General features: G+C 39.3%; 1 protein-coding gene across 2 annotated transcripts in view; it reads left to right on the forward strand.

Moving 5' to 3' along the window:
• Nucleotides 1–25,317, forward strand: part of COL4A6 (collagen type IV alpha 6 chain) — a 294,723-nt gene that overhangs the window by 226,949 nt on the left and 42,457 nt on the right. Inside the window, exons 18-25 of one of the 2 annotated variants that reach the window (XM_040323905.1) lie at nucleotides 3,189–3,258; nucleotides 4,792–4,902; nucleotides 7,303–7,449; nucleotides 10,390–10,488; nucleotides 11,067–11,227; nucleotides 11,421–11,600; nucleotides 14,225–14,408; nucleotides 23,943–23,996. In XM_040323905.1, the coding sequence (XP_040179839.1) occupies nucleotides 3,189–3,258; nucleotides 4,792–4,902; nucleotides 7,303–7,449; nucleotides 10,390–10,488; nucleotides 11,067–11,227; nucleotides 11,421–11,600; nucleotides 14,225–14,408; nucleotides 23,943–23,996 (1,006 nt within the window). The remainder of the gene's footprint in view (nucleotides 1–3,188; nucleotides 3,259–4,791; nucleotides 4,903–7,302; nucleotides 7,450–10,389; nucleotides 10,489–11,066; nucleotides 11,228–11,420; nucleotides 11,601–14,224; nucleotides 14,409–23,942; nucleotides 23,997–25,317) is intronic. The other variant, XM_040323906.1, reaches the window with a different exon arrangement.

The following is a 25,317-nucleotide window of genomic DNA, read 5'->3' on the forward strand; positions in this document are numbered from 1 at the left end:
TGGTTAAGTTGCGTTACTCTCCAGAAACCATTTGGGGTCTGAGACAATTCGCTACTACATTGCCTGCCGCCACCACAATAGCTTTAAAATTAGATCAACTTTTGAGGTTCGATCATCGATCGATCATCAAATATTTCAATCATTCAACACAGCTCAAGCACATATCATGTGCTTTGCTTAACACTAGATCAGCAGTTAAACACCGATCAGAAATCCATGATTTCTTACTTCAATACGATCTAGACTGCCTCTTTATTACGGAAAGTTGGCTATCGGACGATTGCAACACCATTCTCGGAGAAATGGTGCCTGCAAACTATCGCATCTTAACGGAAAATAGAATAGGGCAAAGGGGAGGAGGACTGGCGGTGATTCATAAGTCGCATATTGCAATCATTAAACCGGTCCTCCAAAATCCTCTACCTTTTATGGAAACCCTTACGCTTCAACTTCAAGCTCACTCTCAGGAGACTGTTCATATTCTCCTCTGCTATAGGCCCCCTGGGCCAAAATCGCAGTTGATATCAGCATTAACGGAGTTCATTTCCACCTACACCCTTAGCGGTAAGCACCTTTTGCTGCTCGGGGATTTTAATTTGTGGGCTAACTCCTCACAGGATCCCATCGCGGATGCCTGCATCAACCACCTGGAAGGATTTGGACTTCAACAACTTATACACGGACCAACGCATGTTTCAGGTCACACACTCGACCTAATTTTCAGACAAAATCTGAAAATTAACATTGTGGGAAATGAACCTTTGCCATGGACAGACCACCATGCAATCAGCTTCATAATCCCCAGAACTCCATTAGTCAGGAAAGTACCCAAGCCGGTGACAATACACTGGGCTAGATCTCAGAGGAAGCTCCACTCGGAACTCTTCAGATCTACCCTGGGAAACCGAATTGGGGCTATTCCTCCTCAATTAGCAGCCTCAGATACTTTGGATGCCATTAATGCAGCTCTGCTACAGTCAGCCGACTTAGCAGCACCAAAGCGCAAACTCCGCAGCCGGGAAAAAAAGTCCAGCTGGTTCAATAACCAACTGTCGCTATTGAAGCAAGAGCGCAGGAGAGCGGAAGCCTCCTGGAAAAGAAGTCCGTCAGAAGACCATCTCAACATCTACAAAGCAGTAACTACGCGCTACCACAAGGAAATTTTCAAAGCCAAAAAATTTCACTTCTCCAGGGTGATTAACAGCGCAATGAATCGCCCTGGCGAACTCTTCAGGATGGTCACCCAGACCATGAATCCGGGATGTCTAGAAGTCCCCACTTCAGACACCCAAGAGTTCTGCAATGAACTATCGGATTTCTTCATCGACAAAATCGAGAAAATTCGGGTAAGTATTCGGCAAAACAATTCTCCACTCAGCCCCGTCTTCAATCAAAACAACGACCGAACGCCTCTACAATCAACTAAGTTCACTTTGGAACCCATCTCCATCGATACAACAAAAAAATTTATTGGCCTGCTGCGCGACAGCACAGCACCGAATGACATCATTCCCACCAAGCTACTGAAGGAATGTGCCGACATCCTGGCGCCTCCGATCACGCAGCTTATAAATCAGTCATTTAAGGAAGGCATAGTGCCTTCCCTGCTGAAAGAGGGCACAATTCTGCCGATCTTGAAAAAACCTAATTTGGATCCTATGGACCCAACTCACCGCCGTCCCATAACAGGTCTAAATGCTCTGTCCAAGATAATGGAGAAAGTGGTGGTAAATCAGCTGCAACAGCATCTGGACACCCAAAATCTACTCGATCCATTTCAATCCGGGTTCCGTCCCGGACACGGGACAGAAACGGCCTTACTGAAAATATGGGACGATGCGCTTGAGGCCGCAGACGAAGGAGAATCATGTCTCCTGGTTCTGCTGGACCTAAGCGCTGCTTTTGACACAGTAGACCACAAATTGCTACTGAGACGACTAACAGAAGTCGCCGGAGTCTCAGAAGATGCCTTACCATGGTTCTCCTCGTTTCTTGGAAACCGATCACAAACAGTGAAACTGGGATCCTTCACATCTGAAAAACGCACGGTGACATGTGGGGTCCCCCAAGGATCCCCCTTGTCTCCAGTGCTGTTTAATATCTATCTTCGTCCTCTCTTTGATATAATCAGTAGCCATGAACTACTTTATCACTCTTATGCAGACGACACGCAGTTGTATTTTCGCATCTGCCACAAAAAGGATCATCATCTAAGATTAGAGAAATGTCTCTCTTCAATAGAAAACTGGATGTCTAAGAGTTATCTCAAACTCAATAATGCTAAAACAGAACTCTTTATCTTTGATGCCAGGCGGAAGAAACCACCGACAACAAACTGGACACCATCTCCCATTCTGGGACAAATCATCGCACCTAGCTCCAAAGTCAAAAGTCTGGGAGTCACGTTTGACACCTTCATGACAATGGACGCACAAATAGGGTCCGTAGTCAGCGGGGCGCACCATTTGATGCGCCTACTACGCAGACTGATTCCATTTATTCCTAAAGAAGACGTAGCAGTCGTGGTGGGAACAATCGTGAATTCCAGACTGGACTATGCAAATGCCCTTTACCTCGGGCTACCCAAGTACCAAATCGCTCGTCTCCAAGTCGTACAGAATACGGCCGCCAGACTGGTGACTGGGAAAAAATCTTGGGAATCAATCTCACCTTCACTGAGATCCCTTCACTGGCTGCCAGTGAAGGACAGAATTGCATTCAAAGCACTCTGCCTGACACATAAGTGCATCCATGGGAAGGCTCCTAGATATCTATGCGACAAGATCAAACTGCACAATTGCAGTCGCATTTTGCGTTCCACCGACCAAAATCTGGTCAAGGTTCCTATAACCAAATACAAGTCCAAAGGAGAAAGAAGGTTTGCTTTCCAGGGCCCCAGGCTTTGGAATGCCTTACCAACCAGCATTCGGTTGGAGCAAAACCACCTGTCTTTCAGAAGGCAGATCAAAACCCTGCTTTTTTGAAAGGCATGAGACTTAATCAACAAGCGCCCAGAGGCGATTCAGTTCGCATGTGCCGCGCTATATAAATTTTTCATTCATTCATTCATTCATTCATTCATTCATTCATTCATTTGTATTATATGAAAAATCTATTTCCAGCCATTTATTTTCATCAGAACATTGTTATACCATTGTATAAATTAATTTCTTTCCCACTTTTTTAAGGGTGAACAAGGTGACATCGGTTTTCCTGGGGCCCCTGTGTATATTAATAATGGTGGATCAGTACTTCCAGGTACGAGTTTAATATTTTTTTATTTTTTTTGAGAAGCAACAATAGAACATTTATGGGTCACAATGTCATATTACTCTGTAGATAGATTTCATGGGTGAAATTGTAGTCCCAGGCTTTACAAAAACTTGAAAGCTTCTGGGCACCCTGTACCTCAGATGTTAGTACACACAGAACATTTGCTGTGTCATGGTTACTTACTTTTTTGATTTAGGTTCGGGAACCTTTTATATTTCCTGATGTACAAAGTATTTAGAAGCAAACCCTGAGGGGGTGCTTGTTTGTGGTGTTTGTCTATGCAAGCCTTGTTTTTGATGCTTCTGCAACACAGCCAGAAACCCCCCTCTAAAACAGGGGTAGGGAACCTTAAAGAGGTGGAGATCTACCTGAACAACATGGGAAAAGTCAGTGCCTGCTGCACTTGTGAATAAACCCTTAGTTGAATTCTGCAGCGGCACCTTTATGGCTCATTCACACGTAAAACCCTGTGATTCAGTCACCATGGTTTTACTGTCCCCAATCCTTACCCATTTTAGCTGCTGAGGCACCACCCCTAAAACTGCAAATGTAAATTAACCCTTACTGTTCTGAACCCCCTATAAGGCTGCTTTCACACTGATGTGCTGTGGTTTACCCATACCGCGGGTGCAGCACAATGCATCTGCAACCTTCCTGGGTTAGCTGCGCTTTTCCATAGACTTCTATTATATCCTGCAGGTGTGGTGCACTTTCTGAAAGTGCACCAAAACTCCTGCATTTAGAAGGTGCACCAAACCCGCAGGATATAATAGAAGTCTATGGCTAAGCACATCAAACCCACAGTAAATCTGCAGGTACACTGCACTGCAACCGCAATGTGGGTAAACCTCAGCACATCTGTGTGAAAGCAGCCCTATACTATTATACCCAGTGTATTGCTTCACACTGATCTGAAGATCTCTTCTTTCCTGCTGTTGGCACCACTCTAGAGACCGCTATCCTGGATAAGAGGTGGAGTGCAGTTGGTATCACTCCACATGGGACAGGAGCCAGCACTACAGCGGGGGCATTGACTTATATGGCTCTTGCTCCCTACTACAGCCCTGCATTGCACTCTGTTTGATGCCCTGAAATGGCAGGCCCAGACCACGATCTACCAGTCACCTGTCCAAGATCTACTGGTAGAGTTGCTGACCCCCACTCTATAATATTTATTTCATTGCCCTTTAGGCCTCATGCACATGCTGCTTATTTTTGGTTTCAGGTGCAGCCAGTAAAATCCCCAGCATGTTATTCTATGTGTCCATGCACACATAGGCTGTTATCAGCATTTTTTGACAGGGGAGTTTTCTGGCTGGAAAAAACTTCCAGAACTAGTGGGTTTGAAGAGGAGTTTTTGAGCTGTAAAAACGCTCTAACTCTGAGGCTCCGTTCACGCCTGAATGATTTTCTTCCTGAAGCTAGTAGAACATGAGCTGATGAACAAGTACATGTTATTACTAATGCTGTTAATTGCTTATGCTATTAAGATCTCACATATGTTCTTTTCTCTATAAGGTTTACCAGGAGATCCGGGTCTTCCTGGGTTTCAAGGTATGCCAGGAGATGAAGGCTTCTCTGGTTCCCCCGGCATTCCTGGCCCCCCTGGGTATCCAGCGTTTGGAAGAGGTAGGATTTGGGTTCACTGTCGGAATGTCTGGTACTTTATATGGTCTGCATTAGATACTTCTGTTTTACTAAGTCAGAAGATTATATCATTTTGCCTTGTAGGATATCAACCAAAAATACACCAAGAAGAAGGTGCTTATTTATTTACATTACTAACAAATCACAGTGAGAATGGGAGACATGGAATTTCACAAAATATTAAAAGGAACACTCTAAAGCCTTGTACACACGATCGGATATCTGATGGAATCTAATCCGATGGATTTTTTCGTCGGATATCCGATGAAGCTGACTTTAATCAGTCTTGCCTACACACCATCAGTCAAAAATCCGACCGTCCCAAAATGCAGTGACGTAAAACACTACGACGTGCTGAGAAAAATGAAGTTCGAAGCTTGCGTCGACTTGATTCTGAGCATGCGTGGATTTTTGATCGTTGGACTTCCACACAGACGATTTTTTTTTCTATCGTTTTTTTATCCATAGGAAAAATTTAGAGCATGTTCTATTTTTTTTCACCGATGGAAAAAAAAAACATGGGGCCCACACATGATCGGTTTGTCCGATGAAAACTGTCCATCCATCTGTTTTCATTGGACAAACCGATCGTGTGTACAAGGCTTAATGGCTTTGTCAGATGTATCACACACTGTGGATAATCAACTGCATGTTTTGGGCAAATGTATCATGACTCTTTCGATGGGATAACCTTGCAAGGATTGTACTCTGTGTGTAATAGTGTTGTATACATAATTCACTGCAAAGGTTTAATGGGTGTTTTATGCTTGGTCCACCGCTACGCAATGTTCCATCTGCCAGCCGTTAAGTCACTACAGTACACAGTCACAGGACATTCAGTGCATTTTCTATAAATTCCAAACTTGATCACGCCAGTTTTGCCTTATGTGGAAAAGCATTCAATAGCCTAAAGTACTCCCGTCATAAGAAAAAAAAATTGTCGTCATTGCTACCTTTCCTGTGCAACCTGCTAGTTGCTTAGCTGTGTCTTTTTGCAATAATTCTGAGCCTCGCGCGCTCATGCCCACAGTGTCTATTGCACTAAATGACGTACAGGTACGTTGTTTCACGCAATCGAGCCGCCCTGCCGCTGTATATATGCAGTGAGCGGTCTTTAAGTGGTTAAATCACAGTAATGTCATTCACCTATTGGTTTATATATGGAAAAGTCACAGTAGAAGCTGCGCTTCCTTAGCTATTTCTCCTCCCCCAGTGTGCTGATTGGAAAAAAAGCAAGGGCGCATTAATGAGGTCATCTTTGTGATCTCCCCTGCTGTACCCATGCTCAGTGTTGTGATGCATTTACACCTCTGTGTTTTGGTGATTTTTTTTACTTGAAGTTTTACTTTTACTTTTTTACCAGGTTATTGGGAGGAATATTATGAATCACTTTTGTAAAATCTAAATGCATGCTATTTGTAGCATTGCCAACATTTGGATTAAAGTTGTTAAAATGTAAACCTGCTTACAGGAGGAGACAACGCTGAACCTCATCAGAGTGTAGCTGCCGACTGATTGTCAAATGACTGAATGTGGAATGTCTCTTATTGCTTAGTACACTACAGCAGTCTGTGCAATCTGACAGGGATGAACCACAGACTGGGTTCATGTATTTTCCCTGTGTATTTTTTGGAGTTCAGTCTCAATACTTTTAGCAAGTTGGGGTAAATGCTATCAATTATGTGCAGCCCATTTTGATTGCATATCAATATATATATATATATATATATATATATATATATATATATATATACAACTTTTCCACAATGATTATTATTTTTATACAGTGCAGTACACAACATATAAAACAATATTAGAAACAAAAAGCATACTCTGCAGTGCATATTGTCACCAGCAGGTGGTGACGTAGCTCTGAATAATAAGCATGATAGTGTATGTGTACCACAACAAGTCCAATTCACATTAATTGGTGGTTCCAATTTTGAACTACGCTAAGAAACACACATATTAATTTATCGATTCTGTTCTCATCCAACTAAATGTGATGCATTCTTAGCGTGTGTAAGTGCCTTTTGTATTCACAATATTATTATGTGAACCACAAAATGTATTATTGTGTGAACAAAAGACAATTTAATTTGGCAGTGCAAAGACCAATAATGTGCAACTAAACAAGTAAGTAAACTGATGTTAACTTTCATTGGATTAGAGCAGTAAGGACAATAAAAGAGGATCATAATTTGCATTGGGTTATAGAACTTTTTGTCACAATCTTTTACATTCCAAATATCGCAAAAAATATATATATATATATATATATATATATATATATATATATATATATATATATATATATATATATATATATATATATTTATTTTATTTTATGTGTGTGAATCTTTTTTTTGTTTTGTTTTTTAGGTCGACCTGGTAGTCCAGGCTTTCCAGGTGTTCAGGGATTCAAAGGGGAGAGAGGAGATCCAGGTAGACCAGCTTATGGTCAGAAAGGCTTCCAGGGAAATTTGGGTCCACAAGGACCACCTGGACCACCAGGACCACCGGGACCAGGTAACATAGCATGTTTTGTGATAGGCATGGAGCATGGACCTTTGCCTTTAATCACTTTTAGGTGAAGTCGATTTAATTCACCTGTAACAAATGAGATATGTGAAATGGATACCTTCCAGCTTATACAGACAACATATTTACTTTAAATAAATTGATGCACTCATGCCTTCTATCATGAAGAAAACATATATTTTTTTTTTTTAGACACTTAAAAGGTCACTAAACAGAGAAACTACAGAAAACTAAAATCAATTAAACACAGTGGTGCTTATTGAAAATAATGTTGCCCATAGCAACTATACTAATAATGTTTCTAGAAGCAGTTAGAAATAATACCATTTTATTTTATTTTTTTACAAAAAACAAAACATACATTTTTACTGTTGCTTTTCTTTACATTGCTACATTTACTTTGCATGCTGCATTTAGGATTGATTTTATTTGATCGTTTTTTAGAAACATAGAAAATATTCCTGATATTCTTTACTGTATAACTAGCAGAGAGCAAAGGTTTAGGTTTGATCATTACACATAATACACCATTATATCACTATTGCTGTATATTCCTCAATAGCTCTGTTTTTCCATATTATTATTACTCAAAATAGGAAAATAGGAAAACGAATTTCTAGTTACTAATAATTTCTTCTACATATTTAACAACCAGTATATTATTTAAGCTACAGTAGAACCTTATTTTAGGATCATGGTGTAGCATGTACAGACTTTTGAACACGCTACAAATATTCAAGCAGAATCCTGCTAAAGATCAGTTATCTTTATAACATTTTCTAAGCAATTGAACCAGCACCATTTATTGTCATATACTGGAGCATTACGAGTATTTGAAAAAATTGTCCAGTGCCAACAGAGCAGATATTTATTATGAGGATTAATAAGGAATGCCTTTATTTGGATTCTTTAGGCTGGGCTTACACCTCCAACGTATGCGGCTTGCAGCAGGGGTCCAGTGCATCCCAGTTCTCCATTTCAGGGACAGATCAGGGATGAATTTTTGCCTGAATTCGGCCCTGAAACGGAGCCAAAGATGCACAGTGTTCCTGTGAAACCCACATCCAATTCGCATAGGTGTGAACCCAGCCTTACTCTTGCTTAAACAAAAAATTCTCAGATTTTTAATCGGCACTTCCAAATGTTGTATAGAATCCTGCTATATTGGATCTTTTGTCTCCAGATGAGTGTAAATTTCCTATAATGTGAACCATTTTGTTCTGTTTTTATTGTTTTAGCCCATTATCCACTGTGAATGAGTTTATATACCCTCTTCTTCAACATGTACCTTCAATTATTTCCATAACATTTGCTAGTTGCTTTTTTAAACAAAATCTCACCAACATTTCTTAATTTTCAGAAAATGTTATGAAGGTCATCAGAATCTTTGCATATATGATTATAATTTGATTACACGGTTCTAAACCGCTTCTATAAAAACAATACAAAATGAGGCCCAGATTCTCGTCGATGGGCGTAAAACTGGGCGGGCGTAACGTATCTGATTTACGTTACGCCGCCGCAAGTTTTACAGGCAAGTGCTTTATTCACTAAGAACTTGCCTGTAAAGTTGCGGCGGCGTAGCGTAAATCACCCGGCGCAAGCCCGCCTAATTCAAATTAGCCGGGTAGGGGGCGTGGACCATTTAAATTAGGCGCGTTCCCGTGCCGATCGTACTGCGCACGTGCCGTTCGTAAAATATCTCAGGGTGCATTGCTCCAAATGACGTCGCAAGGACGTCATTGGTTTCGATGTGAACGTAAATGGCGTCCAGCCCCATTCATGGACGACTTACGCAAACAACGTAAATTTAAAAATTTTGATGCGGGAACGACGCCATACTTAACATTGGTTGCCCCTCATATAGCAGGGGCAACGTTACGCCGCGAAAATCTAACGTAAACGTCGTAACTTCACTGCGTCAACCGCGTGTACGTTCGGGAATTCGCGTATTTAGCTAATTTGCATACTCGACGGGGAAAACGATGGAGACGACACCTAGCAGCAAAAAAAATAATTGCATTTAAGATCCGACAGCGTAAGAGCCTTACGCCTGTCGGATCTAATGCATATCTATGCGTAACTGATTCTAAGAATCAGTCGCATAGATACGACGGCCCAGATTAGGACTTACGACGGCGTACATTGCGTTGCGCCGTCGTAAGCCCTTTGAGAATCTGGGCCTGAATGTTTTAAATCACAAGGAAATAAGAAAAACAGTCCAAAGCCAACCTGTTTGTAGGTCTTTTTGCCTTTCCTGGATAGAACAGCTTGGTAGACAAAATGCTAACACTAGCATTAGCCTGATTAAAGCGGAGTTTCACCCATAAAATTTACTTTACTGAAAAAAAACAGCATAATCCTTCAGCAACAACATTTTGACATTTGTTTTATTTATTTTTTACTCACCCCTTCTGCACTGTTGCTATGGGGTCCCTTGTATTCTGCCACTTCCATCTCCACAGCAATTCACGTAATTTCCCTTTGGCGCCGGTTCTCGCTAGTGCTCCTGGTAGATGTGTGTCATTCTTTCCCAGGAGTCAGTGGGCAGTGGTGAGGGCTATCATTGCGTTATTTTGAAACCAGAAGTGAGTAAAGGTGTATGTCTTCTGCTTATCACAACTGGGCGGGCACTTCCGACGACGCTGCCCATTGTGATGGCAACCTAGGAATGCCCAAGCAGGAGGAATATAAGGTTAGTTTTTTGATAAAATAGGAACAATAGAGGCGCAATTTACTAGGCTAATGAGTGCATCATTAGCATACTATGATTGCAACAGATGGATTAAAAAAATGATATATGTCATTGGAACTCCGCTTTAAGTTACAAAATGTTAGAATAGATTCTTTTGTAGCAATGCCTGACATTTTTTATTGTTTTTCTCAAAAAATACTATTCATTTTTTCCCCAAAAATAAATATTTATAGGCCGTCCTGAAGGAATAAAGGAAAACGGTGAGCCTGGAAAACCAGGGGAGAAGGGCACACAAGGTCCTCCAGGGAGATTTGGATCCAAGGGATTTGAAGGTGATTTGATAGATACAAATATGACTTAAACCATTTAAAGTACAACTAAAGTCCTCTGTATGGCATTCTAAAAAAAATACCAAATTCAGTTATGTACACAAGCTTTATAAAGCAAATACAAATCTTCTACCTTCCCTGACTGAGCTGATTTTTCTTTGTTTGTGTCCTACATGCTCCCCCTTTCAGACACTGCAGCTCACTGGGAATGTTCCAACAGAGGCAACTCAGTCTATGCAGAAACATGGGCAGGATTAGGTGTAGCTAATTGCTGACAGCTGAAAGTTTATGAATTATGCGTTCCAACGCTGATAGCTATGCATTCTGGAACATTTTTTCATCCCACTATTGTGCAAGCAGACACAGGATACATGAGAGTGACAACTCTGCTTTAAATTCAGGAGCAGTGCAGGATCATTGTCACATTAGCACAAGAAGCCACATTAGGTATTTGTGGGACTTTGCAGGGTAACTAAGAGGAAACTGTCAGTTCTGCTGCACAAATTTTTAGAGGCCATATTTCTACGTTAAGTTATGACAATGTAACACATGATAATTTTGGTACTTATATGTCCTCTTAGGTGATGCTGGTGACTGTGCTTGTGGAGGCATAGATAATGATCGTGGTAGGGTCGGACCACCTGGACCTCCAGGACCACCAGGAAGCAATGGCTTTTCAGGATTTCCAGGACCTAGTGGAGACCCAGGAAGGAGGGGTTCATCTGGCCCACCTGGATCTCCAGTAAGTGACTTTGTAATTATTTTTTTTGAGTTGTTTGTAAACTAGTGAAATTTAGATTTAATTTAGATTTATAATAATGCTTTAACAATTTGTCTAACAATTAGAAATATTTCCAATCAAATATCATAAATCATAAGCGAAGTTGAAAAAAAAATGTTTTTTTTTTTGTTTTTTTTGCTTTTCTTCTGTGTAGGGCTCTTCTGGAGGTGCTGGTGCTCCAGGACTTAAAGGAGAAAAGGGTGAACCGGTCTACCCATCGGGTCGTGGAGTTCGTGGAGATCCTGGAGCTGTGGGACTTAGAGGAGCTCCTGGACTTCCAGGAAGGGCGGGAAGAGATGGTCTCCCAGGTTTGCCAGGTCGTAAAGGATTCCCTGTAAGTTTCACATTCAGATGATTAGCGCTCCTATTTTTTTATTTGTTATAGGTACTTATATAGCACCAACAAATTATGTAGCGCTTGACATATACAGTACATTGTACATTCACATAAGTCTTTGCCCTCAAGGAGCTTACAGTCTAAGGTAACATTCATAGTCACACATACTAGGACCAGTTTAGACAGGAGCACATGAACCTACCTACATGTCTTTGGAGTGTGGGAGAAAAGAGGGGTACCAAACTGACAACTTTAATGCTGCCAGGCAGAAGTGCTAGCCACTAGAATCCTAATATAGTAAGACTTCTTTATTTCAGAATTACAATTTGCTCCATGCTATTATTTAGAATAGTGTAGAAATCGGCTACTGCAGCACACCACTCTAATTTGTCCAACTTTACTCATATTTCAGATAATTTTTGGAGACGAAAAACTTTGAAAGTTTGAAAACTTTAAATGATTTGCACTGAACTAGTACATCTCAGAATGTTGTACCTAGTGATATATTCATGGTCTCTGACACACAATAAGCTTCATCGCCATACACTTTAAAAGTGAGGTATAGGGTCTAAAAAAAGTCGGTGCAGTCCATAGCAAACACCTTCATGTATGTTAGGTAAGGATAGAGAAATAAAAAAGGGTAACTATATTTCATACAATACCCCAGACAGGCTTCTTTTCTCTTCAACAATAACCTAAATATATGAAGTATAGGGAAAATAGTGTGAAGTGGACCAGTTAGAGACCTTCAAAAAATGGAAAGAATTTTTGTAAATTAGGTTCAGATTTAGCAATCTCAAGCGCTCAAACCTGAAATTGACATGATCTAATTAGTATTGGTATTGGCAATTAGTGCATTTTTACCCTTCTAAATCACCTTTTAAACCTTCCCTTCCTTTCAAGTATACATTTGTGCTCATAAGTTTACATACCCTGGTAGAATTTGTGATTTCTTGGCCATTTTTCAGAGAATATGAATGATAACACAAACACTTTTCTTTCGCTCATGGTTAGAATTTGACTGAAGCCATTTATTATCAATCAACTGTGTTTACACTTTTTAAATCATGACAACAGAAACTACGCAAGTGATACTAATTTATATGGTAGGTTTATTTTGACGGTGAAAGACAGAATAACAACATAAATATCCAGGAAAACGCATTTAAAAAAAAAGTTATCAACTGATTGACATTTTAATGAATTAAATAACTATTTGACCCCTCGCAAAACCCTTGTTGGCAATCACATAGGTCAGAGGTTTCTTGTAGTTGGCCACCAGATTTGCACACATCTCAGGAGGGATTTTGTCCCACTCCTCTTTGCAGATCCTCTCCAAGTCATTAAGGTTTCGAGGCTGTTGTTTGGTAACTCGAACCTTCAGCTCCCTCCACATATTTTCTATAGGTATAAGGTCTGGAGACTGGCTAGGTCACTCCAGGACCTTAATGTGCTTCTTCTTGAGCGACTCCTTTGCTGCCTTGGTGGTTTGTTTTGGGTCATTGTCTTGCTGGAATACCCATCCACAACACTTTTTCAATGCCCTGGCTGAGGGAAAGAGGTTCTCACCCAAGATTTGATGGTGCGCGGCCACGTCCATCGTCCATTTGATGCGGTGAAGTTGTCATGTCCCTTTAGCAGAAAAACACCCCCAAAGCATAATGTTTCCACCTACATGTGTGACAGTGGGGATGGTGTTCTTGGGGTTATAGGCAGCATTCCTCCTCCTCCAAACATGGCGAGTTGAGTTGATGCCAAAGAGCTAAAAAAAATTGGTCTCATCTGACCACAAAACTTTTAACCCTTTCTCCTCTGAATCATTCAGATGTTCATTAGCAGACTTCAGATGGGCCTATACATGTGCTTTCTTGAGCAGGGGGACCTTGCGAGCGCTGCAGGATTTCAGTCCTTTATGGCGTAGTGTGTTACCAATTGTTTTCTTGGTGACTATGTTGTTCCCAGCTGCCTTGAGATTATTGACGAGGTTCTCCTGTGTAGTTCTGGGCTGATTCCTCACATTTCTCACTATAATTGAAACTCCACAAGGTGAGATCTTGCATGGAGCCCCTGAGGGAGATTGACAGATATTTTGTGTTTCTTCCATTTGTGAATAATCACACACAACTATTGTCACCCTCTTACCAAGCTGCTTGGCGATAGTCTTGTAGCCCATTCCAACCTTGTGTAAGTCTACAATCTTGCCCCTGACATCCTTGGACAGCTCTTTGGTCTTGGCCATGGTGGAGAGATTGGAATCTGATTGATTGATTACTTCTGTTGACAGGTGTCTTTCATACTGGTAATAAGCTGAGATACCTGTATAGAAGACACCTGGGAGTCAGAAATCTTGCCGCTTGATAGGGGATCAAATACTAATTTCACTCATTAAAATGCAAATCAATTTATAATTTTTTTGAAATGCGTTTTTTCTGGATAATTTTGTTGTTATTTTGTCTGTCACTGTTCAAATAAACCTACCATTAAAATCATCAAATACTGATCAAATACTTTTTTCCCTCACTGTAATATGAATTTATATGCATACATTTTGAAATTCATATGGAGCTGGATGTGCACTGAGGATCTCTATTTCTATTTTCTTCTATACTATTAAACTTTAGGGTGAAGGTGGACCTGGTAATCCTGGTGAGAAGGGATTCCCAGGCCCCTTAGGCCTAAAAGGTCGTCGTGGAGAAAGCGGGCTTCCTGGTGTTGGCTTTCCGGGTTTACCTGGCTCCCGTGGTCTTCCTGGTGATCCTGGGCTACCGGGACAAGATGGGCGGCCAGGTGATCTAGGACCACCCGGTAAGTATTCTGGAAGTATTATATTTAAATTTTCTTAGTCTTTTACATCCTTATTTAGAATGTAAATATATGCTTTAACTGATTTATGTCATAGTTTAGGGCCTTATTTACTCACCATGTTCAGATACAGACGCAGGCCACTTTAACATTTCCCACAACTCTCTGGGTTCCGGGACATGCCCAAGGAGTATACATTTCTCAGCTTCCCCTCCCCCACAGCAGCTCAGAGAGGTCACACCTGATGAGGCAGAAGTAGATGGGAATCTGCAGCCATGTGAGTGCCCTCTTCTGTCAGAAACAGCATGCAGGCAGTTGGGCCAAAGCCTTATAGCATGCATTTCCTAAAGAAGACCTAGCTACTGTGGGGAGCCCCTCCCTGCTTTCTACTAGAGTACTTTATTTCCAGTGGGGTGGCCCTTTTTCTATGGTCCTTGGTCCCACCCCTCAATCGTTCAGCTGTTCACCTGTGTTACTGGAGCGACTCACTGATCAACCATTGAACCATTACAGCTGGCCTACACTGCTAAATACAAATCCGCAATCCATTTCTGATCATCCTCCACCAGGAATTTTGTTAGTTCATAAATAATCTTTTAGCTGCCTTTTTTTTTAAAGTTTTCGGCATATTAAAAATGTACAATGCATGCTTATTCATTGATAGGAGTTGTTCTGGTCCATAATATTCTCCCTGTGCTTTTAGGGACATAATAAATGACCCAACAGGACTAAAGTAGGCTGGGATGATACATTTTCACAGCTTTTTTGTAAATGCACATATGTGTTAGATATACTGTATTTTTTCCCATAATTTGTTGTATTTTATTGATGCTAGCAGAAGACTTATGCTTTATATGCAGAATATTGTTCCCAAAAAAGAATGCACACATGGCCTTGGTGTTGGAATAAACACGTGATGTGATGTATTCTCAATAAACAACATCATTTGTTTATTTGTTTTTATCATGAAGTGCACTAAGGTGCTACTTCTCTACAATGTTCCAAGATCCAGCAGCGATCTCCAGACCTAAATGTCACTTCCGGTGTCTGTCCGTCACCTATTAGGCTCTGCGCAGGAAACCACCCCTCCCCCTCCTTACTTTATCTCAATGCTGCTTACCTTACAGCAGTAAGGTAAGAAGGTAGCACACCAACAGGTGTTACTTACACCGAAGACCCACAATCACAGAAGTCACAGTGCCACCTGTTGTCATTACACAACACCTTTAGATTGCACGCTGCACCTTGGATCCAGAAGAGTTTTTTCTGCAATTCACCAGCACCATTTGCACTTTTTTTTATAGTTTACATGGACTCTCTTTTGAACTTGATACATAATATTTATATTCATTCATTTTAATTGAAAGCGTTGTATTTATTTACTCCATTCACCTGATCAGCACATCATTTTGCACTTTACTGTTTATGCAAATTATCACTTTATATGATTTATTGGACTCGTGTTTTCATGCAAAGTACATTTCATTTTATTTATTTATCTGAAAACCATCTTATACATGCTGCATATTATTGTTTTATTTAAATTATTTGGGAGCGCAACACCAACTCTTGATTTTTTTTTTTATACCGACTGTTTGACACTAGTAGGTGGTGTCTGCAGCACCCCTAATTTTTCAATCTTTGCTCCATAGTAGCACAGGAAAATTCACCTTATACTAACGAGTCACGTGACACCGGGGAGGGAAAATGGCTAAATGGTCCCAATTTGGATATTTTTATTTAGGAGTGCACTCACGTTTGTTGCCAGCGGTTTAGACATCAATGGTTGTGTGTTGCATTATTTTGAGGGGACAGCAAATTTACACAGTTATACAAGCTGTAGACTCACTACTTTACATTGTAGCAAAGTGTCATGTCTTCAGTGTTGTGACATGAAAAGATATAATAAAATATTTACAGAAATGTGAGGGGTATACTCACTTTTGTGAGATACTGTATATACAGTGAGGGAAAAAAGTATTTGATCCCCTGCTGATTTTGTACGTTTGCCCACTGAGAAAGAAATGATCAGTCTATAATGTTAATGGTAGGTTTATTTTAACAGTGATAGACAGAACAACAACAAAAATATCCAGAAAAAAACAGCATTTAAAAAAGTTATAAATTGAGTTGCATTTTAATGAGTGCAATATGTATTTGATGTCCTCTATACGGGTAACCAGCTGAGATTAGGAGCGTTTTCTTAAAAGGAGCTCTCCTAATCTCAGCTGTTGGTTACCTGTATAAAATACAACTGTCAACAGAAGCAACCAATCAATCAGATTCCAATCTACCCACCATGGCCAAGACCAAAGAGTTGTCCAAAGATGTCAGGGACTAGGGTTGCCACCTCATCCCTTTAAACCCGAACACATATGAATTACACAGGTTCCATGGCTAATTTAATGCAGATAAGGCACATAGTGAGCTTGATTACCACCTTAATCAGCCACAGAACCTGTGTAATTACTATGTGTTCGGTTTTAAAGGGATGAGGTGGCAACCCTATCAGGGACAGGATTGTAGACCTCAGTGGCGGCCCGTCCATAGGGGGCGCATGGGCGCCGCCCCCCCTCTCCCCAAAGCCAGTAAAAAAAAAAAAAAATGAAAAAAAAAAAATTTTTTTTGGGCCCTTTAAGAAAAAAAAAAGGTCCTTTAAGACGGTGCATGTTCAGGGTGAGCGCCGGTCAAAGACTCAGAGCACTGCTATAGCATCATTGAAGCGTCATGCCAATGCAGCAGGCAAGACGCTTCATTTGCAGTTTTTTTTTAAGCTCTGTGGCTATGTGCTGTGCGCCATGAGCCAATCACTCTCCAGTGTCTCCACTCTCCTCTCTAATTGGGTCCTGCTGCTTCCTCACTGCAGAAGGAAATGGGCGGTGCTTTCCCCAGGGCAGTGTTACTTCGGTTTTGACTCCAGGAGGACTAAGGTAATTAACTTTATTAAAAACACTTTATTTGTCTCATTGTCTGTCCTGTCCAGTGTCCCTGTCCACCCCATCCATGTCCAGTACCTTATGCTGTATGCTCAGCCTGTACTGTGATCGGACTGAGAGAGGACAGGAGGGAGGGGGGAGGGTGCCGTGCTTCACATCTCCTGTCTGTGTGTGAGGGCTTAGAGTGCCTGCGTCCTGCAGCTGTGCTTTACAAATCTCTCATCTCTGTCTGCCTATCTAATCTATCTGACTGTCCTGCCTGTCCCCTGTCCCCTCTCTCTCTCTCTCTCTCTCTCTCTCTCTCTCTCTCTCTCTCTCTCTCTCTCTCTCTCTCTTTAATTATCTATCTATCTCTCTATCTATCTATCTATAGCTCTATCTATCTATCTATCTATCTATCTATCTTTCTATAGATCTATCTATCTATCTATCTATCTATCTATCTCTCTATCTATCTATAGCCATATCTATCTATCTATCTATCTTTCTATAGATCTATCTATCTATCTATCTATCTATCTATCTATCTATCTATCTATCTCTCTATCTATCTATAGCCATATCTATCTATCTATCTATCTATCTATCTATCTATCTATCTATCTATCTATCTATCTATCTATCTATCTATCTATCTCTCTATCTATAGATCTATCTATAGCTCTATCTATCTATCTATCTCTCTATCTATCTATCTATCTATCTATCTATCTATCTATCTATCTATCTATCTATAGCTCTATCTATCTATAGCTCTATCTATCTATAGCTCTATCTATCTATAGCTCTATCTATCTATCTATCTATCTATCTATAGCTCTATCTATCTATAGCTCTATCTATCTATAGCTCTATCTATCTATAGCTCTATCTATCTATAGCTCTATCTATCTATAGCTCTATCTATCTATCTATCTATCTATCTATTAGCTACCTCTGTCTAATTATCTATCTATTTATCTATCTAATTATCTGTCTGTCTATCTATATCTATCTGTCTGTTTAATTATCTATCTATCTATCTATCTATCTATCTATAGATCTATCTATAGCTCTATCTATCTATCTATCTATCTATCTATCTATCTATCTATCTATCTATCTATCTATCTATCTATCTATCTCTCTATCTATAGATCTATCTATAGCTCTATCTATCTATCTATCTATCTATCTATCTATCTATAGATCTATCTATCTCTCTATCTATAGCTCTATCTATCTATCTATCTATCTATCTATCTATCTATCTATCTATCTATCTATCTCTCTTTCTATAGATCTATCTATCTATCTATCTATCTATAGCTCTATCTATAGCTCTATCTATCTATCTCTCGATCTATAGATCTATCTATCTCTCTCTATCTATCTATCTCTCTATCTATAGCTCTATGTCTCTATCTATCTATGTCTCTATCTATCTATCTATAGCTCTATCTATCTCTCTCTCTCTATAGATCTATCTCTCTCTCTCTATAGATCTATCTCTCTCTCTCTCTATAGATCTATCTCTCTCTCTCTCTCTCTATCTATCTATGTCTCTATCTATCTATGTCTCTATCTATCTATGTCTCTATCTATCTATCTATCTATCTATCTATCTATAGCTCTATCTATCTCTCTCTCTCTATAGATCTATCTCTCTCTCTCTATAGATCTATCTCTCTCTCTCTATAGATCTATCTCTCTCTCTCTCTATAGATCTATCTCTCTCTCTCTCTCTCTCTCTCTCTCTCTATCTATCTATGTCTCTATCTATCTATGTCTCTATCTATCTATCTATCTATCTATCTATTAGCTACCTCTGTCTAATTATCTATCTATTTATCTATCTAATTATCTGTCTGTCTATCTATATCTATCTGTCTGTTTAATTATCTATCTATCTATCTATCTATCTATCTATCTATCTATCTATCTATCTATCTATCTATCTATAGCTATCTGCCTAATTATCTATTTATCTATCTAATTATCTATCTATATATATCTGTCTGTCTGTTTAATTATCTATCTATCTATCTATCTATCTATCTATCTATCTATCTATCTATCTATCTATCTATCTATAGCTCTATGTCTCTATCTATCTATCTATCTATCTATCTATCTATATCTCTATGTCTCTATCTATCTATCTATCTATCTATCTATTTGTCTGTCTATCTAATTATCTATAGCTAGCTGTCTGTCTGATTATCTATCTATCTATCTATATCCATCTAATTATCTATCTATATCTATATATCTGTCTGTTTAATTATCTATCTACAGCTCTATCTCTTTATCTATCTACAGCTCTATCTATCTATCTATCTATCTATCTATCTATCTATCTATCTATCTATCTATCTATCGCTCTCCCTCTCTCTCTCTCTTTCTCTGTCTCTCTCTATCTGTTTAATTGTCTGTCTATCTATCTATCTATCTATCTATCTATCTATCTATCTATCTATCTATCTATCGCTCTCTATCTAATTATCTATCTATATCTGTCTGTCTGATTATCTATCTATCTATCTATCTATCTATCTATCGATCTATCGATCTATCTAATTATCTATATCTATATGTCTGTCTAATTATCTATCTAATTATCTATCTGTATGTCTAATTATCTATCTATCTAATTATCTATAGCTCTATCTCTCTCCCCCTCCCTCCATCTATCTATCTGTTTAATTATCTATTTATCTATAGCTCTATCTAGCTATGTCTCTCTATCTATCTATCTGTCTGTCTGTCTATCTAATTATCTATCTAATTATATATAGCTCTATCTCTCGCTCCCTCCCCCTCCCTCTATCTATCTATCTATCTATCTATAGCTATCTGCCTAATTATCTATTTATCTATCTAATTATGTATCTATATCTATCTATCTATCTATCTATCTATCTATTTGTTTTATTATCTGTCTGTCTATCTATCTATATCTATCTATCTATTTGTTTTATTATCTGTCTGTCTATCTATCTATCTGTCTCTCTGTCTGTCTGCAGGTCCCATTGTCTGCGAGTGGCGGGGGGGGGGGGGGGGGGGGGGTTGACTGGGGTTTTGTTTGCGCCCCCCCAAAAAAATAGAGCACCAGCCGCCACTGGTAGACCTACACAAGGCTGGAATGGGCTACAAGACCATCGGCAAGCAGGTAGGTGAGAAGGTCACAACAGTTGGTGTGATTATTCGCAAATGGAGTAAACACAAAATAACTGTCAATTTCCCTCAGTCTGGGGCTCCATGCAAGATCTCACCTCGTGGAGTTTCAATGATCATGAAAAAGGTGAGGAATCAGCCCAGAACTACAGGGGAGAATCTTGTCAATGATCTCAAGGCAGCTTGTCACCAAGAAAATAATTGGTAACACACTATGCCATGAAGGACTGAAATCCTGCAGCGCCCTCAAGAAAGCACATGTGCAGACCCATCTGAAGTTTTTTAATGAACATCTCAATGATTCAGAGGAGAACTGGGTGAAAGTGTTGTGGTCAGATGAGACCAAAATCAAGCTCTTTAGCATCAACTCAACTCGCCGTGTTTGGAGGAGGAGGCATGCTGCCTATTACCCCAAGAACACCATCCCCACCGTCATGCATGGAGGTGGAAACATTATGCTTTGGGGGTGTTTTTTTGCTAAGAGGAAAGAACAACTTCAATGCATCAAAGGGACAATGAACGTGGCCATATACAGTCAAATCTTGGGTGAGAACCTCCTACCCTCAACCAGGGCATTGAAAATGGGTCGTGGATGGGTATTCCAGCATGACAATTACCCAAAACACATGGCCAAGGCTACAAAGGAGTGGCTCAAAAAGAAGCACATTAAGGTCCTGGAGTGGCCTAGCCAGTCTCCAGACCCTAATCCCATAGAAAATACATTGAGGGAGCTGAAGGTTTGAATTACCAAACGTCAACCTCAAAAACCTAATGACTTGTAGAGGATCTGCAAAGAGGAGAGGAGAGTGGGACAAAATCCCTTCTGAGATGGGTGAAAACCTGGTGGCCAAATACAAGAAGCGTCTAACCTCAGTGATTGCCAACAAGGGTTTTGCCACCGAGTACTAAGTCATGTTTTGCGAAGGGGTTAAATACTTATTTCACTCATTAAAATCCAAATCAATTGATAACTTTTTTCTTGATTTTCTTTTGCTGTTGTTCTGTCTCTCACTGTTAAAATAAACCTACCATTAAAATATAGACTGACCATTTCTTTGTCAGTGGGCAAACATACAAAATCAGCAGGGGAGCAAATACTTTTTCCCCTCACTGTATACAGTATATATATATATGTATATGTTCTTTGTGTATTACATTAAATTTGTTTGATGTCAGTTTGCAGGTGGCGAACAGTCTTTTTGTCTTTTCAATCAGCTTTGTTAGGACAATCTATGTTATTTAACCATATTCTTGGTGACACTAAAACAGCTGGAAAAGGTCTCCAGAGGACACCCACAAGGATTACTGATAAGGGATCCATTCCAACATGAACACTCTCTGAGGGCCTGCTGTGATTTCTGCCTCTCTGTTTTCTGTATTTCGGTTATAATAATGTTTAATACAGCTTTATTTTTCCTCAGCTTTTGCTTGTTTAATATATTATTTTCAGTTTTCTGCTTTGTGCATATTTAACATGTGGAAACAGCCAAATATATTCACTAAGATGGTGATGTGATAATAGTATTTTAGTGGAAATTTTTGAAACGATTAAAGTGCAGGACAGACAAGTTAAAATCACATTTTGGAGCGAGGTCACATAGCTGTAGTTCATTGAATTCTATGGACTAAAGTCCAAAATGTAAAACAAGACCCACAACATATTTTCACAATATATGCCTACAGCATATACCATCCCCTTAGACAATGTGACATATGTTGTAGCTAATGACATAATCGTGATGAGGCCTTATGAAATACATTCTGTGATATATTTTTTAAACCAAAAGGAAGCAAATAAAAAATGTCCATTGTAAGGGTTTACATATAATCTAACCTAAAGATCAGTGGTCTATACAATAAATACAAAAACAAGCCCAAAAGAAAAAACACATGAAGTGTACATCTTTTTCCTTGCCTGTATGCTGCTACTTTGTTTCACTGAGTGTGGTCGGTACTAATAGGAATGCCCCATCCATTTAGCATCAAATGCGGGTTAACATGTTGTTTTAGATCTAATTCAGGTGTGATGTGTTCCAATAAATGAGGAAAAATTTGCTAACTTGTGCAGATACCCATATCTTATTTGATAAAATTGGCAATAGTGCGCTTCAATCAACCTCTTATTAGACACAGGATATAATAATAAATAAAATAAATAAGTGTGGGAAAGTTGATCCCAATGTGCAAAACAATTAACTGGTGATAAATGCTACTCCAGTGAAACATAAACAAAGACCAATATTTGAATGAATAAAATGATGTCCACCAATCAGTTAGCCTGTTTTGATAGTATAAGGTGTTGGTTCTCATACAATAATATTCCAAATATACACTCCTGCTAGCAACCAGTTCATCTGCCAATGATCCTGTTGTTTTTTCCTTAGAGTATCCTATTGCGTGTTGTTTCTCATACAAAACAAAAGAAATGCATCATTGCCCAATGATATAAACTGACATTAGGTCTGCGGTGCATGTAGATCCACTCACATTTAAACAGATTATTCAGCGCGTGTTGTAAAACGTTCAGGCACAAGTAGCGTGTGTCCTCCTCACTCCGCATCCAGTGTAATCAAACACAATAGATGCCGTCACTAGGCTCCTCCCGACGCGTTGCACGTGACGTGACTTTTTTCAATAATCTGTTTAAATGTGAGTGGATCTACATGCACCACAGACCTTAACGTCAGTTTATATCATTGTGCAATGATGCATTTCTTTTGTTTTGTATGAGAAACAACACGCATGAGGATACTTCGAGGAAAAATCAAAGGGAAACAACAGGATCATTGGCAGATGAACTGGTTGCTAGCAGGAGTGTTTATTTGGAATATTATCGTTTGAGAACCAACACCTTATACTATCAAAACAGGCTAACTGATTGGTGGACATAATTGTATTCATTCATATATTGGTCTTTGTATATGTTTCACTGGGATACCAGTTATCACCAGTTAATTGTTTTGCACATTGGGATCAGCTTTCCCACACTTATTTATTTTATTTATTATTATATAGAGGTTGATTGAAGTGCACTATTGCCAATTTTATCACATTTATCACAGTGTCAGAACACTTTTTAATGGTTGCAGCTTTTATCATTTATTTATCTTTTATTAATTATCATAAATGAATATTCGTATCAGCGCTTTAGTAAATTATTTATCACGTTACCCATATCTTATTACCCACATTTTATTACAGGGCAATACAATAAAATATGTTTTACTGCCATTCAATATTTTTGATATAGGTGCTTGAAAAAAGGCTTATTAAAATGGAGACATTTTTAACATGATTGCTAAATTAACTTATCAGTCATTTACAAGAGAATATAAAAACCATCACCATAATGCATTGTGAATATAATTGTGCTGCCAAAGGCTTTCTTTCTTGTGGATTCCTCTGACCTGTGTCTAACCTTTCCTCCTTTGCTTAACTGGTATAGGTGACTGCTGCTGCGGGGACAATGTTGGTAATGGAGACTTAGTCACAAAGGGAGGTGAGAGGATAGCTCCTAGAGGTCAAAGAGCAACTATGAGATCCAAGTGATCTCCTCTTGCTGGGAAGAAGCTCTAGAGTTGCATGCATGTCACATCTGGTCATTGATACACAGCATGACAGTCATTTTAGTAATGTAGTAATGTGTTCATGGATGAGTAACTATTTCATCATGCATATACAGACAAACATTCAAAAACATTCTAATTAAAGGAGAACAACAGGCAAAATGTAGCATTCACTAAAATGAAACCCTAGAATCCCAAAGTATTCTCGGCACGAAAATGTTCTGCATTCCACTTGAATAAATTTAGTCACTGCCGACACAGTAAGTGTGTTAGAAATTGAAATCTTAAATTCACATTTTACAAATGAAATATGCAGTGAACTTTTCAGTAACCAATTATTTATTAAATATAATGATTATTTCTGCCTTTACTGTAGTTCTCCTTTAATCGCCTTTTGGGCATTTTATTTCAAAAAAATTGAACTCACAATGTTATCTCATTATTATCACAAAGGATCATTTTTAGAATTATAACTATAAGCTTGCTTATAACTCATTCCTTGGGTCATTGTATTACTATATTGTGTATGTGTTGTGTCATCATAGCTGCACAATTCATTTATTGGTAAATAATCGCTAACACTCATAATATATTGCATTTAAAGCATTTTTTGTAAATTGCTACATAGGTAACTGTACGGAAAAGGATCTAAACTTATAACAAGAATATAACAGTCATTTGGAGAATTAAAACAATTAGGGGCAGATCCACAGAGCGAGTACGCCGGCGTATCTACTGATACGCCAGCGTACTTTCAAATTACCCGCGTCGTATCTCTGTTTTGAATCCTCAAAACAAGATACGACCACGTCTTCATACGCCTTCGGATCTAAGATGCAATTCTTCGGCGTCCGCTGGGTGGCGTTCACGCCGTTTTCCGCGTCGAGTATGCAAATTAGCTATTTCCGACGATCCACGAGCGTACGAGCGGTCGTCGCATTCTTTTACGTCGTTTCCGTTCGGCTTTTTCCGGCGTATATTTAAAGCTGCTATTTCGTGGCCTATAGTTACACCTGCTATGTTAAGTATGGCTGTCGTTACCGCGTTTAATTTGAAAAAAAAAATTAGTTTGCGTAAGTCGTCCGTGAATCGGGATGGACGTAATTTACGACCACGTCAAAACAATGACGTCCTTGCGACGTCATTTAGCTCAATGCACGGCGGGAAATTTAGGAACGGAGCATGCGCAGTTTGTTCGGCGTGGGGACGCGCTTCATTTAAATGAAACACGCCCCCAACTCGCCGCATTTGAAT

Source organism: Rana temporaria, chromosome 9 (genome assembly GCF_905171775.1).
Source record: "Rana temporaria chromosome 9, aRanTem1.1, whole genome shotgun sequence".
Lineage (NCBI taxonomy): Eukaryota > Metazoa > Chordata > Amphibia > Anura > Ranidae > Rana > Rana temporaria.